We start from the raw sequence: 15,302 nt of genomic DNA, 5'->3' as shown, positions 1-15,302 counted from the left end.
GTGTGTGTGTGTGTGTGTGTGTGTGTGTGTGTGTGTGTGTGTGTGTGTGTGTGTGTGTGTGTGTGTGTGTGTGTGTGTGTGTGCGCGCGTGTGTGCGCGCGCTACATTCTTCCTATTTTTGGCGCTGGCTGGTGCTCGTCTCTGTGTGTAGATGTTGTCCCTGGCCATTTTCCTTTTTCCCTTCTCTTCTGATCCTGATGTTTTTTTTTCTCCCCTCTCCTCTCCTAATCCTCTTATTCCTACTTCCTCTCCTCTGCCTCCTGTAACCTTGAAACTTTCATCCTTTTTCACATTTTGCAAGTACATAATGTTGCAGATTTTTGAACTGTCCTTATTTCATGTAACAGGGACCTTGCAATTAAGTAACTTTGTTAAAAGCTCTAAAATTAAGTTATTCACTTTTTAAAATTTCCTTTAAAATTCTTTTTTTTTGTCACCACCACCGTCTCTGTCCCCTTTTTCTTCTTCCTCTGAGTTGTATTTGGGTTGGCCCGCTTGACCTCGTTTCTGCCCCTATTTTTTGTCTGACCTCTTTGTTTCTGTCCCTCTCTCCCTCCTCAGTGGCACGGCCATCATGCAGGATGGCAACACCATGCGTAACAACTACGGCTGCGATCTGGACTCCCTCACCACGGGCTCCCGCATCGGCATGATGCGCTCGGCCACAGGGGACCTGCACTACTACATCAACGGCCTCGACCAGGGGGTGGCCTGCACCGGCCTGCCCTCAGGTACACTAGACTACTGAATATTATGGTTTATAAAGCACCGGCCTGCCCTCAGGTACACTAGACTACTGAATATTATGGTTTATAAAGCACTGGGCTGCAATCAGGTAGACTGTAATGAATACACACGATCTAAATGCACTGGGCTATTATTGACAAGTGAACTTACAAGAATGAGTTAAAGGTGGATTGATTCTCTGCAATGGTCTGAAACACAGAGGAAGAGTGATGTAATCTCAGAATGGAAGTCACATACACGAGGAATGCAAGAATGCAAACAAGGAAGTTGTTGGAGGGATGGGCCTACTGTATGGTTAGACAGAATGACGAGGGATGGAGAGGAGGAGGAACAGAAAAGGCGAGGACACAAGGGAGAAGAGAAAATGGGGAGGGAGGAAGAGAGAAAAGGCTTGGGACTCCTGTGAGAAATGTCGCTAATTGCATACACCTCCCTTTTATGCACCTTGACTTACTAGGAACCTGTTTGGGTTCATCTTTGAATACAAACATCATTACCAGAGAAGTAATGATGCAAATGTATGCACAAGCACATGTTTCAGAAGAGGCTCCGTTTGTATTGTCTTATTTATGCAGAAGGCGTATCATTGTTTGTGCTGTGCAAACATCTGCAGGGATTGGAAGAGGAGACCCTTTAGTGTCTGTCTGTCTGCCTGCTGTCCTCTCGTATACACACTCAGGAAGATGATGCAATGATGCTTTTAGGGATGGGATATCGGTATCGGTGTATCGGTATCGGGTTCAGATATCAACATAATTCAGAGATCGGATCGGATCGGAATTTTCCCAAAGTATCGGAATTTTCCCAGGACTGATATTGAGCCAGGTGTAATGTTAATTTGAAGTCATAACACTTGCATATTAGTTTTCAGGATGGGATTGTTACTTTTTCACTTGTTACTTTTACTTATGAATTGGTTTCCTGTTCTTCTGACTTCCTTTTCTGACCAAATAGTCATCTTGGGCCTACCTCAAGTTGAAATTCATGCATATATGAGGTTTTGGTATTGGATCGGAGTAGTATCGGTATCGGCAGATATCCAAATTTAGATATCGGTATCGGATCGGAAGTGAAAAAATGTGTATCGGTGCATCCCTAGATGCTTTGGTGGTATTTTTTACTGTATAAATGAAGGAATGTCACAAGTTCAGGTGACAAGGAAGAGTGAGGGTTATATAGTTGTCTACTGCCTTTGAAGTTTTGTGGTACGTTTGCTCGGGGTTGTAGAGTGGAGTACTGAAGGTTCTGAACCTTTGCTGTCTCTTTCTGCTTTCCTTCTGTGAGCACTCTCAGAAAGACGTTTCAATGATGTAACTAGGCCTGCTTTTTTCTTTCACTATGAAGTAGGGTTATCAATTCTGATGATAAAGGCAAAGATCAGTCGTTGTGTTATTCGGATGCATCACCAGGGAGGTTAGGAGATGCCTTCTGTGTCTTGACAGTTTACAGTGGAGTACTGAACGTTCCAAACTGAACTCCTGGATGTGTGTCTGGGCACAGAGTGCCATAAACAGGGTACCTGGGAGAGTGTGGCGGCAAAACTGGGTTTGCCAAGTTGGCAACCGTTTCGCGGAACCGGCTATCCCCCCAGCGAGCCATCCAGCCGAGATGGGGGCCATTGGTTTATAAATAACCTGGCGGCACGCATGCTCTGGCTGGAGCTCAGTGAGCTGCGGCCGCCAGATGATTCTGTCAAGGATTTACAAAGGAAACTTGTCAACATTTTTTTGCTTTGACGCGGAAGCACCGGAGCCCTTTACTGGGTAGTGCGTTATTACCGGTTTGTTTGTGGAGAAGGGTCAGGACATGGTTGATGTGAGGGGTAGTCGTGTTGGTGTGAGCAACCAATCGAGCTGAGCTATTAAGCCATTACAACGCACGACAGTTGCGCCCCTTGAGGTTAGGGTTAGGGATTGGGTAGCCATTGGTAGCTCGTTTCAACAAATCAGTCGACAGAGCGGAGGTCTCCCAGATGCCTCCAGACTGCTGGTGAGTGTAGGCTACAGGATGCTGCCAGTATTTGTGAGAGACTTAATTTACTATAGCTGGCTGGCGGCTGATGTTTCTTGTCTCCCTGGAGGGGCAACACCTTCTGAGGTGTGATGAGCTATTCTGTTTTGCAATTCCCCATAGGGGCTGAAACGAAATAGGTAACACTTTTTTATGTTTCCATGTTTAGAGCCTGAACCGGGACATCCTAGTTGCAGCAGCTATAGCTTAGGAATGCACAATATGGCAAACACATTGTTTCTTCCGGTGTGTACTTCATACAGGTGACCTGAATGGCCAGCTCTTTTGTGTGGCTGAACAGTGACCGACGAGAGCAAATATGTGTGTTACTGGATTGTCTCCATATTAGACAGTACATTGGTCAAGAAGGGGGTCTCACAAAAGGTCCTGGAACTTGAAGTGTGGACACCTAATAAAAATAAGGGGTAAATAAAGTAGCATTAACGCTTGAATATTTTGCTTATTCCCCCCCCCCCTCTCTCTTTCTCTCTCTTTCTCTCTTTCTCTCTCTCTCTCTCTCTCTCTCTCTCTCTCTCTCTCTCTCTCTCTCTCTCTCTCTTTCTCTCTCTCCCTCTCTCCTCTGCAGAGGTGTTTGCTGTAGTTGACCTGTATGGCCAGTGCGTGCAGGTGTCCATCACCAGCTCTTCAGGGCCGCTGGACAACAGCTTATGTACCAGCAACATCACAGAGAAGAGCTTCCCCATACACTCTCCAGGTACTGGCTGTGTGTGCGTGTGCGTGTGTGTGTGTGTGTGTGTGCGCGTGTGCGTGCGTGTGCACATGTGTTAGAGCCTGTCTGTGTGACAGTTCTACCTTATTTTCTGAGGGTTTTGCGAGACTACGAGTTTATGATTGGGTTATATTTAGACACAACCTGGAGTAGTGTTCCCGTTTTATACCTGGGACAATTCCCAACGTGAGGGTTTACGAGATCGTTCATCAGTGGGTGTGCATGAGTCATGTACATAACTGGGCCAAATCCCCATCTGGACAGCATCCCCATTTTTTTTTCTTTTGCAGAGAACTCTACTTCAGAGAGGACTTCTGATAATGTTGGTACACCACACAGATCCAAATACTGCTGCTGTTAATTGACAGTTAATAGTTTTTATTTTTAGTTGACTGTTTGGGTGTTTATTATGACAGGCAAGTGTGAGAAGAGACAGGAGATGAGTGGGAGAGATTTGTGGTTGGGTTGGGAAATGACCCAGGCAGGATTCGAACCCAAGTCCCCATGGGCATGTATGGTACGGGTGCATCAGGGCACTGCAACGCAGCACCTCCTGATAAAGTGATGTCTACTACTGAGCATACCTGAGGGTTGAGAAATCACTCAGTCAATGTAACATAATTGAGGCTTGAGGTGTCTAATCTTTTCAGGCAAACGTTAACTGGTTTTTGTGTCATTGATTGAGTGAGTTTGTGTCGTTTCATTTTGTTGAGTTCATGTCTTCAAGTCGAAGATGATTCAGTCGAGCATCAGTTAAGCACCTCTTCACAGAAAAGTGAAGGCAGAGCTTGAGTATTCTGTTTTGCCAAGAGTTCACCAGTTTTTTTCATTATTGATTGAGTGACTGGTTGGGTGAGTGGCGGATGGATTGACTTTTAGAGGTATTGATCCAACTTACTCCTCTTCGCAAAACCTTGAAGGCTTCTGTAGAAGCTTGAGTAGTCTGTATATCCAGAAGTTAGCCAGGTTTTGTATCATTGGTTGGCAGATGGAGCCATTGCTCCGTTTGTTGAGCGGATGACTTTTTTTAGTCGTGTGCGTACTGAGTCAACTAATCTTGACTCTCAGTTAACACTTCAGGCAGCTTGGGTGAGACTTGAGCAGCTGAGTCTGTTTAGGAGAAGGTTTACTGGGGTCTGTGTCACTGATTGACTTTGTGATTTAGTTTTGTGTCATTGATTGATTGTTTCAGTGATCGAAGTAATGACTCCAGCTGTAGAGTGGAGGACTTACTGAGTCTGTTCAGTTGAGGCAGATTGTTGGTGATTGGGTCAAGCCTCCCCCTTCATAGATGCTTACTCTCCCCTTCACAGAACAGCTAAGGCAGTTTAGTTGAGGCTTGAAGAGTTAGGTCTGTTTAGGCGACGGTTAACTGAGTGCCATTGAGTGATTAACTGTCTTGACTTCACTCCCCTTCACAGTTAAATGTAAGGAACAGTGAAGGCTTGTTTAGGCGAGGGTTGTCATTGATTGATTTAGTGACTGATATTGTTATTGATCCACATGTGTCGTCTTATGGTTGCCTAAGACAACCTCTCAACCCTCAAGTATGCTCTCCTTCACAGAACAGTTAAGACAGCTTTACTGAGGCTTCAGTAGTTGAGCAGTAGTTTAGCAGAAGGTTGTGCCATTGATTGACTGAGTGATTGATGTGAGTGACTGATATCGTTATTGATCCGTGTGTCGAGCGGAGTCCTTACTGAGTCTTGTGTCAGTGGCAGGGGTGGCCCATCGGTTGCACAGCAAACACGGCAAGAACATGGTGCTGCTGGGAGACGGTTGCCAGGCGCTGAGGGTGGGCAGCTACGCGCACGGCGTGGTCTTCAGCGCCAAGGAACTCAAGACGGACGAACTGTTCGAGGTGAGTCGCAGTGCTTACCAGTGCCAAGTATCTTACCCAGACATGAAATTAAGTGTTGGCACGTGAACCTTGAATTTTAAACATTGCCATGCTTTTCTATTGTGCTTTGGTACACAATGACAATACTTCATTGGCACTTTAGAAAATGCATTGTTTTTTAATTAAAAAAAAATATTATGTGGAGAAAGATAAAGAAGTTAACTTGCATAACTTGAGTCAAGAATACTTCCCTCTTGTCCTTTTGTTTTGGGACGTGGTGCAGTCAAGATTTTTTTTGTAAGAGTATAAGCTAGACCAGTGATTCCCAACCTTTTTTGTCTCATGTACCCCCCAAGCCTTTTCGTTGTACCATAAGTACCCCCTAACTCATATTTTACATCGCTTTTTCTATTCCAGTGTGACTTTGCTCCATGCATTTGTTAAAATAAAATTTTCCCAAGTACCCCCTGCAGTGTGCTCGCGTACCCCTAGTGGTACACGTACCCCTGGTTGGGAAACACTGAGCTAGACAATGCAATTTTTTGTTACTTGATATAATATGATGAAGAATAACGACACATTTACATTACACTGTTGTCAAAAAAACGGATTATTTAAGAAAAAAACATTATGTCGAAGGACAGAGAAGCCTGGCCCTTGTTGGTAGCGATTTCATAACGACATGGGACAAGATGTCTCTTAATTTCTTATGCAAGTAATTGAGATCCATCACATCGGGGTCAAAAGTTCTTCCCTCCCATGCTTATCCACATGCATAATCAGATACATGTGTTGTGGGTAGAATGTTAAACAGTTCAGCGATTCTCATACTCTTCACAATGCCAAAGCCAAAGACTATGTAGTCATGGAGAATCTCTTAATGGCAGCATTATATTACCGTCAGTATCAGCACCAACCCAATGTGTTGTGACAGACACATTTCCAGCATCGTATTTGATCCTGAAAGGTAGAGCACAACAAAAGAAAGTCAGTGATATGCACTACGTGACATCCTAAATGACCTGCTAGCAAAGCAAAGAAAGCAAGCACTCGTATGGGGTTGTTTTTCAAAAGAATATTATTGTGTGACGGGTAATTGTTTTGTTTTGAAAATGGCATTACTAAGCCTAAAACTCAAACCTATAGACACCCTAATATCGATTATTTTCATGACGACAGGAGCACATTAGACCCTTACTATTTGGGTAACCACAGTACTCACAGAGTTTTTATGTTTTTTTAATATGGCCACTGTTTACTGACTTTTCACCGTAGTCAAGGTCAAACCCTGACATTAGCAAGAGCAGAGAACAAAGGGTTTCCAACTGGTGCCACCATTCAACAGCACCATCCAAATAAAGAATAATGTGATGCTGTTTTATGCTTCACCTGATGCATGCATTAAGATTAAACACACTCTCTCTCTCTTTCTCTTTCTCTCTCTCTCTCTCTCTCTCTCTCTCTCTCTCTCTCTCTCTCGTTCTCTCTCTTTCTCTCTCTCCCTCCCTCCCCTTTATATATATATATCCCTCCATCCCCTTTATCTCTCTCTCTCTCTCTCTCTCTCTCTCTCTCTCTCTCTCTCTCTCTCTCTCCATCCCTCTCTCCCTTCACAGGTGAAGATAAACGAGGTGGCGGAGCAGTGGGCGGGCTCGCTGCACATCGGCCTGACGACGCTACAGCCGTCGGAGCTGCCCTCGTGCCCGCTGAGCGAGCTGTCGCAGCAGCTGCCCTCGCTCACCCACCTGCGCTCCAAGGGCACCTGGCTGCTATCCGGCTCCGAGGTGCGGCGCAACGGCCTGCTGCAGCGCCAGAACTACGGCTGCTCGCTCGACAGACTCACGGTGAGAGACAGACACAGAGGAGGAGGGGTGGGTGGGATGAGGGGAAGGGGAAAGGTGGAAAGTAGATTCAGAGGGGCAGTGTCACAGCCTACTTCTGCGGCAGAAGTACAGCTGCTCACCTAGTCTATGGCATGTGAAAGTGAAAGTGAAAGCCCAACTGGGAAACTCCAACTCCCATTGGGTGTGTTCCAATATGCAACCTTTCGTCCTCCACTTGTGCTTGTGGCCTCATACGAGGAAGTAATATGTCATGATGACATCACTAACAACAGTATTATATTTCAATATATCGCAAAATCTCAATTGTAAAGTCATTTTCTCATTTGCAAACTGGATGGTGAATGAAGAATAGTCCCACAAAAAATGTTTTGGCAAGGCTGACCGCGGGGAAACTTTATTTGTTTTCTCCACGGAGGCGGGGCATCAGCAAAACGTGAGGCCACAAGCACAAGTGGAGGACGCAAGGTCGCATATTGGGTCATTTCACGTGAAATCAGACACTTTGGGACCCGACCGACACGGATTTCAATCATACTTGCTGTGCCTGTTTAGTAGCAAGGTAGCACCCCAGAACTGCATTTGTGTGAATCTGACACCAATATTAAGGGAGAAACAGACTAGTGAAGGTTTACATATGAGGGTAGGACACTATGCATTCAGCCTTGAGTATATCAGTCAGTGTAAGTCACAAAAAGATGTCCGTGGTGCTATTTGAAAGCTCTTTTCTGGTTCTACAAATTACACAGCATGGAATACAACAACCTTCAGAATATGAATTATGATGCATTGAAAAATGTAAAATTGAATATCAAAAAAACGTATATTTTAAAATGGCTGGTTTCTTGTCTACACATAGCCTGTAAGGTCATAAACAACACCTGAAAATGGGGTGTTACTTCAAGATACTTATACTTCAAGATATCCAGGGATTCGGAGCCAGTTAAATCCGGGCATTTCCAATGGCTGAAGAGAAAAAGGAAGGTGGATGTGGATGGACAAAGAGACGTGTAGGAGGAAGAAAGGGATTAAGAGGAAAGTCAAAATGTGAATGAGAAATTTTGAGAGGATGGTAGTGGAGCAGGGGAGGGAAGGATGAACATGCTTAAAGGTTCACTGTGTAGGATGGTGGCCAGAGTAGGTATTGCAACAATGCTGCTCTTTGAAGCTGTGTTGTAGTGCCAAATTTGACCTTTTCTTGAACATTAATTATACACTATGTACTAGTATGGTGGTGGCAAGTATTTGCATGGGCATGGGAAAGAAACTGCTAGAAACTGCACCTTTAACAGAGAAGAGGCATCTTGGAGATTTCAAAAAGGACAAAGGTTAGCCGGGCACAAAGTGGAGATGTAGAAAATGGGTACAGATTGAGCGGCAAGGTAAAAATGGAAATATTAAAAATAATAAGGCAGTTTACTTGAACATCACAGCTCTGTAAGGTTGGGGAGGGTGGAGAAAAAGGGTTGAGGAGATTGAGAAGGATGGGAAAGCCATAAAAGACAGATTTAAAGAGCAGAGGAGAAATCTACAGTCGACGACAATCTTGCCTTAGTCGTCGTGGCTGTGAGAGGGAGAGAGAGATGGACAATCTTCAAGAGATTAGAGATTTTATTTTTTTATGGACAGGAGATGACTGAATAAACGGACGAGAAAAATACAGCTTAAGGGACGGACAGAGAGATTGAAGTGGAAGAGAGCAGAGAGGTCTAATGAGAGGAAAAGCCAGTGAGAATAGATAGATAAAAGAAGAGAAGAGGAGAGAAACGAGTGTGGCAGAAAGCTAGGCTGAAGAGAGAGTGGAGAGTGCATTGGAAATGTGGTGTGTAACAGCACTGCTACTGTGGCAGTTCACTCACTCACTCACCAGGACGGAAGAGAGGGAACAGAGAGACAGTGGAGGACAGACAGAAAAGGAGTGGGAGGGATGGAAAAAGAGAAGGCTAGTCAGACGAGAGAGAGAGAGAGAGAGAGAGAGAGAGAGAGAGAGAGAGAGAGAGAGAGAGAGAGAGAGAGAGAGAGAGAGAGAGAAAAGCTGCTGTGGAGCAGACAAACTACTGCTGTTCACTGTTCACTGGACCATAACTGTGAAAAAGGGATGCAGGGAGGCAGGAAATGGGAGGAGAGAGAGAGAGAGAGAGAGAGAGAGAGAGAGAGAGAGAAGAGAGGATGGAGGGATGAAGCCAGAGATGACAGCGGAAGACAGAAGGTCTGGCGATTTTGCCGCAGTGGTTGGGATGGCGGGTCTGTGTGTACAAGTGAGGGGAAATGGAATAGGGGGCGAAATGACTTTGGCCAGACCCAAAAGTGTTAACGCCTTCGCAACACAGTGCCCCATGTGGAGAGAGCAGAACAATGGAGCTTAACAGTCTGTATCTTGTACTATTTTTGGTGACGGGACTGAATATTTTGGGCACAACCTTTGTGTGCGGGTGAAGAGTAGCAAGGGGACAGAGGGAGAGAGAGAGACTGAAAGTGAGCTAGAGTGAAAGAGATAGCTACTGAATTAGAGATGTAGAGTGAGAGACTGGCAAAGGGAAAGAGAGATAGATTGAGATTGCAAGAAAAAAAGATAGAGATTTATGGAGAGAGATACAGAGTGAAAGTGAGAAAGTGAACGAGGTACCTAGAGTGAAAGAGAGATAAAGGGAGTGAAAAAGAGATGGAGAGGGTGACAAGAGAGGGCAAGAGGGAGAAAAGAAATGGAAATGTGTGTCCAGCTGTCTGGAGCAGGGCAGCCTATTTGATTAGGCCCCAGTAGGGGGCTGGGCTGAAAGGAGAGACGCAGGGAGACAGGAAGGAAGAGGAACCGGATCAGGAAGAAGAGACAGAGGAGGCGGGTGGGGGGTGGTAGAGAGAAAGAAATTGGAAAGAGTGAGGGTGAATTTGAATATTTTGTGGAAGAGGCTTTTTTTGAAAGGAAAAAGAGTGAATATTTTGTGAGGGAGGGTGAGAGTGAGCATCCCGGGATCCACTGCAGTGTCTGGACTAAGTCTGCATGCCCAAGCAGCTCAGCTCAGACTGAGGAGACAGGAGGAGAGGGGGATAGAGGATGAGGAGAGGGAGGAGAAGGAGAGGGAGGTGTTGGAGGAAGAGGAGGAGGAGAGGGGGATGGTCTAGGAGGATGAGGAGAGGAGGAGGAGGAGGAGGAGGAGGAGTGGATGGTGGAGGAGGAGGAGGGGAAGGATGAGGAGGAGGAGGAGGAGGAGATGATGGTTGTGGTGGAGGAGGAGGAGGATGATGGAGAGGAGGAGGATGGAGATGGTGGAGGATGAGGATAGTGGAGAGGAGGAGGGGGTGAGGAGATGTGTGAAGACAGGAGGGTCAGCTGAGATGAAAGGGGGAGTGAAGAAGGATAATACACCTGCCAACGTGTTGTCACTCATTCATCTTCTAGAGAGGGGGGAGCGGGGGGTGGCGGGTGGAGGGAGACGGAGGAAGAGAGGTAGATGGGTGGAAGGAGAGAGAGGTAGGAGACAGAAATGGGTGCAATGTGAGAGGGAGAGAAAGGAAAAGAGGTGTGTGTGTGTGCACGTGCGAGCGAGCGAGAGAGAGAGGGAGAATAAATGGGTGAAAGGAGAGGGAGGAGAGAGCTATACAAGTGGAAAAATAGAGCGAGAGAGGGAGAGGGTGGAAGGGGTGGGATAGATGGAAGGAAAGAAAGGAAAGAGATGGTTGCAAGAAAGGAGAGAGAGAGAGTGAGAGAGAATAAATGTGTAAAATGAGAGATGAAAGGAGAGGGAGGAGAGAGCTATACAAGTGGAAACAGAGAGAGAGAGAGGGAGAGGGTGGAAGGGGTGGGAGAGTTGGGAGGAAAGAAGGAGAGAGATGGTTGCGAGAAAGGAGAGAGAGAGAGCGAGAGAGAATAAATGCGTAAAATGAGAAGGAGGAAGAGAGACAGAGAGAGAGAAAGAGCGAGGGAGGGAGAGAGAGAGCGAGAGAGAATAAATGCGTAAACTGAGAAGGAGGAAGAGAGGGAGAGAGGGTAGGAAGAGAGAGAGGGCGAGCGAGCGAGCGAGAGAGGGGGGAGAGGGAGAGAGATGGATAATAAATGACGCCAGAGCAGTGAGGTGACATAGAGTACGGCAGAGCTGAGGAATCCCCCCTCTGCAGCAGCAGCAGCAGCAGCGGCGGCTCCCGGCACCGCTCTGGAGCAGCAACACCAGCAGTCAAGGTCGCTCCTGAGAGGCTGAAGGTCGCAGCCACAGCTACAGTATGGAAATGATGCAGGAAATGATGCATCACACAGATGATTGGACTTGGTCGAGTCATGCTGTGTGCAAGATGAGGGTTAGGGAGAGGGAGAGTTAAGATGAAATATCTGCACAAGGCTAAATATGGCTACGTACACGACACAGGTGTCAGTCTCAAGGCCCAGGGGCCAAGTCTGGCTCGCTGTGATATTTTACTTGGGCAAAGAGATCTATTCAAATGTGTTTTACAATATGGCCTACCTTTCTCTTTCTCTTTCTCTCTCTCTTTCTCTCTCTCTCTCTCTCTCTCTCTCTCTCTCTCTCTCTCTCTCTCTCTCTCTCTCTCTCTCTCTCTCTCCTCATAAACGGTAGCGCTCTCTTCCTCCCTCTTATTTTACCCATTTATTATCTCGTTCTCTCTACCTTTCTCCAAAATATGTGCAGTGACATTTGAACTACCATAATTGGGCGTCTTTGGGAAATGTGCCTTTGTGATTTTGATTTTGGCTCACTGTGAATTTGAGTTTGATGCCCCTGCTCTATACGGTGAGCACTTGTAGAGCCCAGAAAGCTGTGTGATATAGTGTATTTCAGAGAGCCAACCAGGACATGGGTTTAGGTGTGGGTTTCACTTTTGGTGTTTCAGTGCTTCTTCAATGCGGTCCAAACCACATCTGGTTTCCTGTTTGTGTGTGGACGAACTGGAGCGTGTACTGTATACTGGTGTTGTATGTAGTCTGGAGCACAAACCCTGGCCTCCATATCATGTGGCTGAATTTGCTGCAGTTGATGTTTGTCAAATGCATTGCTTGTTTGGACCCAGTAGTAAGACCAGAGACAGCAGATAATGATTTAAAATATTTGGTAATCTTTGACCCTTACCAAAACTAAGACCAAAGTTACTGCTCATTCTTGATTCTTTCATTTTAAAAGTTCAACTGTGTGAAAATTAAGTAAGCACACAAAGAATATTTGTAAGCAATTTTGACATATAAAACTAAAGGTAAAAGGTAAATCTCAAGAATGTACACAAATACTAGCCTGATTATCATCGATGTTCAAATCTCTTCGAGACTTGGTCTGACCAAGAGCGTAACAATTAACATTTCCCAAACGGCATGGTTGACCTGCCTCCCTTGGCTTGCTTATGGTTGTTTGCTTCCCGACAAAGTGAAAGGAGTTCCCGTATTTGCAGGAACTCAGAAAGTACTTGCATTAATCTTGACCTGACTAGTTGCAACGCCAAAGTTGTTGCGTCACTAGGAGGGCGCGCCCTGGCTACACAAATACAGTCTTAGACAAAGTTAGGTTATGTAGGTTATATTTAAGATCCACACAGCAAACTGTACACAAAATATATGATGATGCAAAACAGTATGAAGATGTAGATTCCCGTGGTGAACAAGAAGGTGACAATGTAGAGGGTCCTCTCACAGTACTCTGGAGACTGACTGGACTCAAAGTTCGGCAGATATGCTCTGTACAGAAAAACACTTCCTGCGGACACAGTAAAGAAAGATAAAAGAAAGAAGCATAAATTTGGATTGTGATTAGACCTTTTTTTAGTCTGCAGTATAGCAAGCATACCTTTTCTGTTCTTAACTGATCCTATACACAGTGCCATAGTCTTTCATCTATTTTCATTTCTTTTGTAAAATCACGAGTAAATGTGTATGTATGTTAACTGGCTCTTATTCTCCAACCCACCAACCAAATGTTATGCATTGCACACAGCCCAACAGATTATTGACTTTAATAGTCGCTTTGGATGAAGCCGTTGTGTAAGTGTACTGCAATTGCATGTACTGTATGTAATTCAATGATTGGTAATACATGGTCCTTTTTTACGTCCTTTCACAACACCTTTTTTTTTCTTACCGATGATCAGCCACACAACGCAGAAGACGTAAAGCACAAAGTTGCAGATGCGGCAGACGATGTGTGGAGGGGCTTTAGGGGGGCGACTGCAGTAAAACGAGGGCAGCAGCTGCAGGACGAGAGAGGCAGCGCCCCCCACCACCAGGTAGATTGTCAGCATGGGCTCTTTAGGGCACTCATGGAAATGCCTGGCCCCTGTTATACACAGAGATACAGAGGTAGAGATAGGGGAGAGAAAAAAGGAGCAAAGGTGGTCATGTTTCATACCCTCTTGATATACAGTCAACGTACAGTTTGAGATTTGACCTAGACCAACACAGTTAATGGGGCGCAGAGCTAGTTAGGTAGAGTACAATAACGTAGGGCTGGACTCCCAAGACGATTCTTTCAGGGCGCCCACAGTTTCAAGTTAAGGTAGAGTACCATCTGAGGTAAGTGTGGTCATTTGTGTGGGCCTACTATAAACTCGAGCAACGTTTCAGGCCTGCAGTGAGGTTTTGTGGCCATTTCAAGTGGTATTGGATCTAGTTTCTTAAACATGGTATTTGTTAAAATGACTATTAATGTTCTCACTGGTTAATGTCATCAAAAAGTGGAGATCACAGAGATCAAGTTGGACATATTAATGCACACACTGCAGCCATAATTGTGAATGTTGGACAAAACAATGTATATTTAAAAGGGTTCCCTTAATGGGCAGCTTACCCAAACCAATCATGATAATTGGGAGGAGACAGAGGAGGAACCTCCATTTGCCTGTTAAAAAAATAAAATAAAATCATTCATTCAGTCTGTGAATCATGATTACAATAATGTTGGTCATTTAACAGTGGGAGATGTCCACAAGAACATTGCTTAGTTGCATACCTGGAAACATGGATCCTCCACCAAGGAGAACATTATAGATGGATTCTCTCATGTAAATGTTGTGAATGTCACTAATCGGGTAATGAAGAAAGACATGGAGAGTTCAATACAAAATTGCAGCATTTCAGTTCACCGCAAATACTCCAAAGTAGATAGTTTGCGGCGTAAAGCTAACACCATTTGCACGTAACAGCACAGCGCTATTGTCCATTAGCCACAGCGATCCTTGTTGTTCTGCTGTCTCCACCTCTGTCTGCTGTCGTGACCCTCTAGAAACGCTCTAGTATTGCCCTCAGATTTCGTTTCTCTCGTTCTGTTTATTACATTAACTTAATTGCATTTATACAAAATATTGAGATTGGTTAAATAATAACTCTTTTTGCCATTAAATAATATGGGTTTCAGGTGAAACGTCTCAAAAATCTAGCAGTTTGCGAAAAGTATATATTCAATTTGCAAAGTTTTGAAAAAAACTGGTCTAGATGCGTTGCAATTAGTAACAGTTGCAGTGTGATTCTGAGCTCAAAAATCGAGCAAGCTAGCTCTGATTCATTTAAATACTTCTACTTTTACTTCTGCTACTAGTATCTAATTTAATTTAAAGCACACACAAATTGAACACAGATATAATCAGGCACACAATATATTTTCTCACCTGTGTGTAATCTGTTTCAGTCAAATGAAAAAAAACTGACTGCTCTTCTCACATCATGAGAGACACAGGTCACACCAGCATCTATTATACTGCACTTCCTTTGCAGTCTTGGTCAAGCCCACCCCTTTGTTTGGCAAGTCTCCTTTCCTGTTTTTTTAAATGAAATATCTTTAATGAGACTAAAGCGATAATGGTGGTTCTTCATCACATATTACAGTTTATTTTACATTGGGGCTTGTCCTTTAGCAAACATTTTTGACAGAAACTCATGGTGTGTTGTTTATACGGTATGCCACAACGACTCTTTCATTGTGTCGGGCTCATTCATGGTTGGCACTCGCCTTGACTAGAGGGTGGTCTGCTAGCCTTTAGTGCAGTAGAACTTCCATGATGCGGGTTCCATGATGGTTCATAACAATGTTAACTCATTAGGTGCTAGTCTTTTTTTTTCCATAGGAGACTTTTTTTTTCTTTTACAAGACCACAGAAAGTGGAGCACTATGTCCCTTTCAACAACAGACCTCGCAAATGACAATCAGAT

The 15,302-nt window shown here is 44.7% G+C and overlaps 1 protein-coding gene across 3 annotated transcripts in view; it reads left to right on the top strand.

Annotated features, from left to right (window-relative positions):
- The window catches only part of neurl4 (neuralized E3 ubiquitin protein ligase 4), a 79,347-nt gene that overhangs the window by 45,632 nt on the left and 18,413 nt on the right, over nucleotides 1-15,302 (top strand). For 2 of the 3 annotated variants that reach the window (XM_063187157.1, XM_063187153.1), the window contains 4 exons: nucleotides 562-731; nucleotides 3,344-3,472; nucleotides 5,203-5,348; nucleotides 6,944-7,171. In XM_063187157.1, coding sequence (XP_063043227.1) covers nucleotides 562-731; nucleotides 3,344-3,472; nucleotides 5,203-5,348; nucleotides 6,944-7,171 — 673 coding nt within the window. The remainder of the gene's footprint in view (nucleotides 1-561; nucleotides 732-3,343; nucleotides 3,473-5,202; nucleotides 5,349-6,943; nucleotides 7,172-15,302) is intronic. The other variant, XM_063187156.1, reaches the window with a different exon arrangement.

Source organism: Engraulis encrasicolus, chromosome 21 (assembly GCF_034702125.1).
Source record: "Engraulis encrasicolus isolate BLACKSEA-1 chromosome 21, IST_EnEncr_1.0, whole genome shotgun sequence".
Taxonomy (NCBI): domain Eukaryota; kingdom Metazoa; phylum Chordata; class Actinopteri; order Clupeiformes; family Engraulidae; genus Engraulis; species Engraulis encrasicolus.
This window is presented reverse-complemented; position numbering and strand designations above follow the sequence as displayed.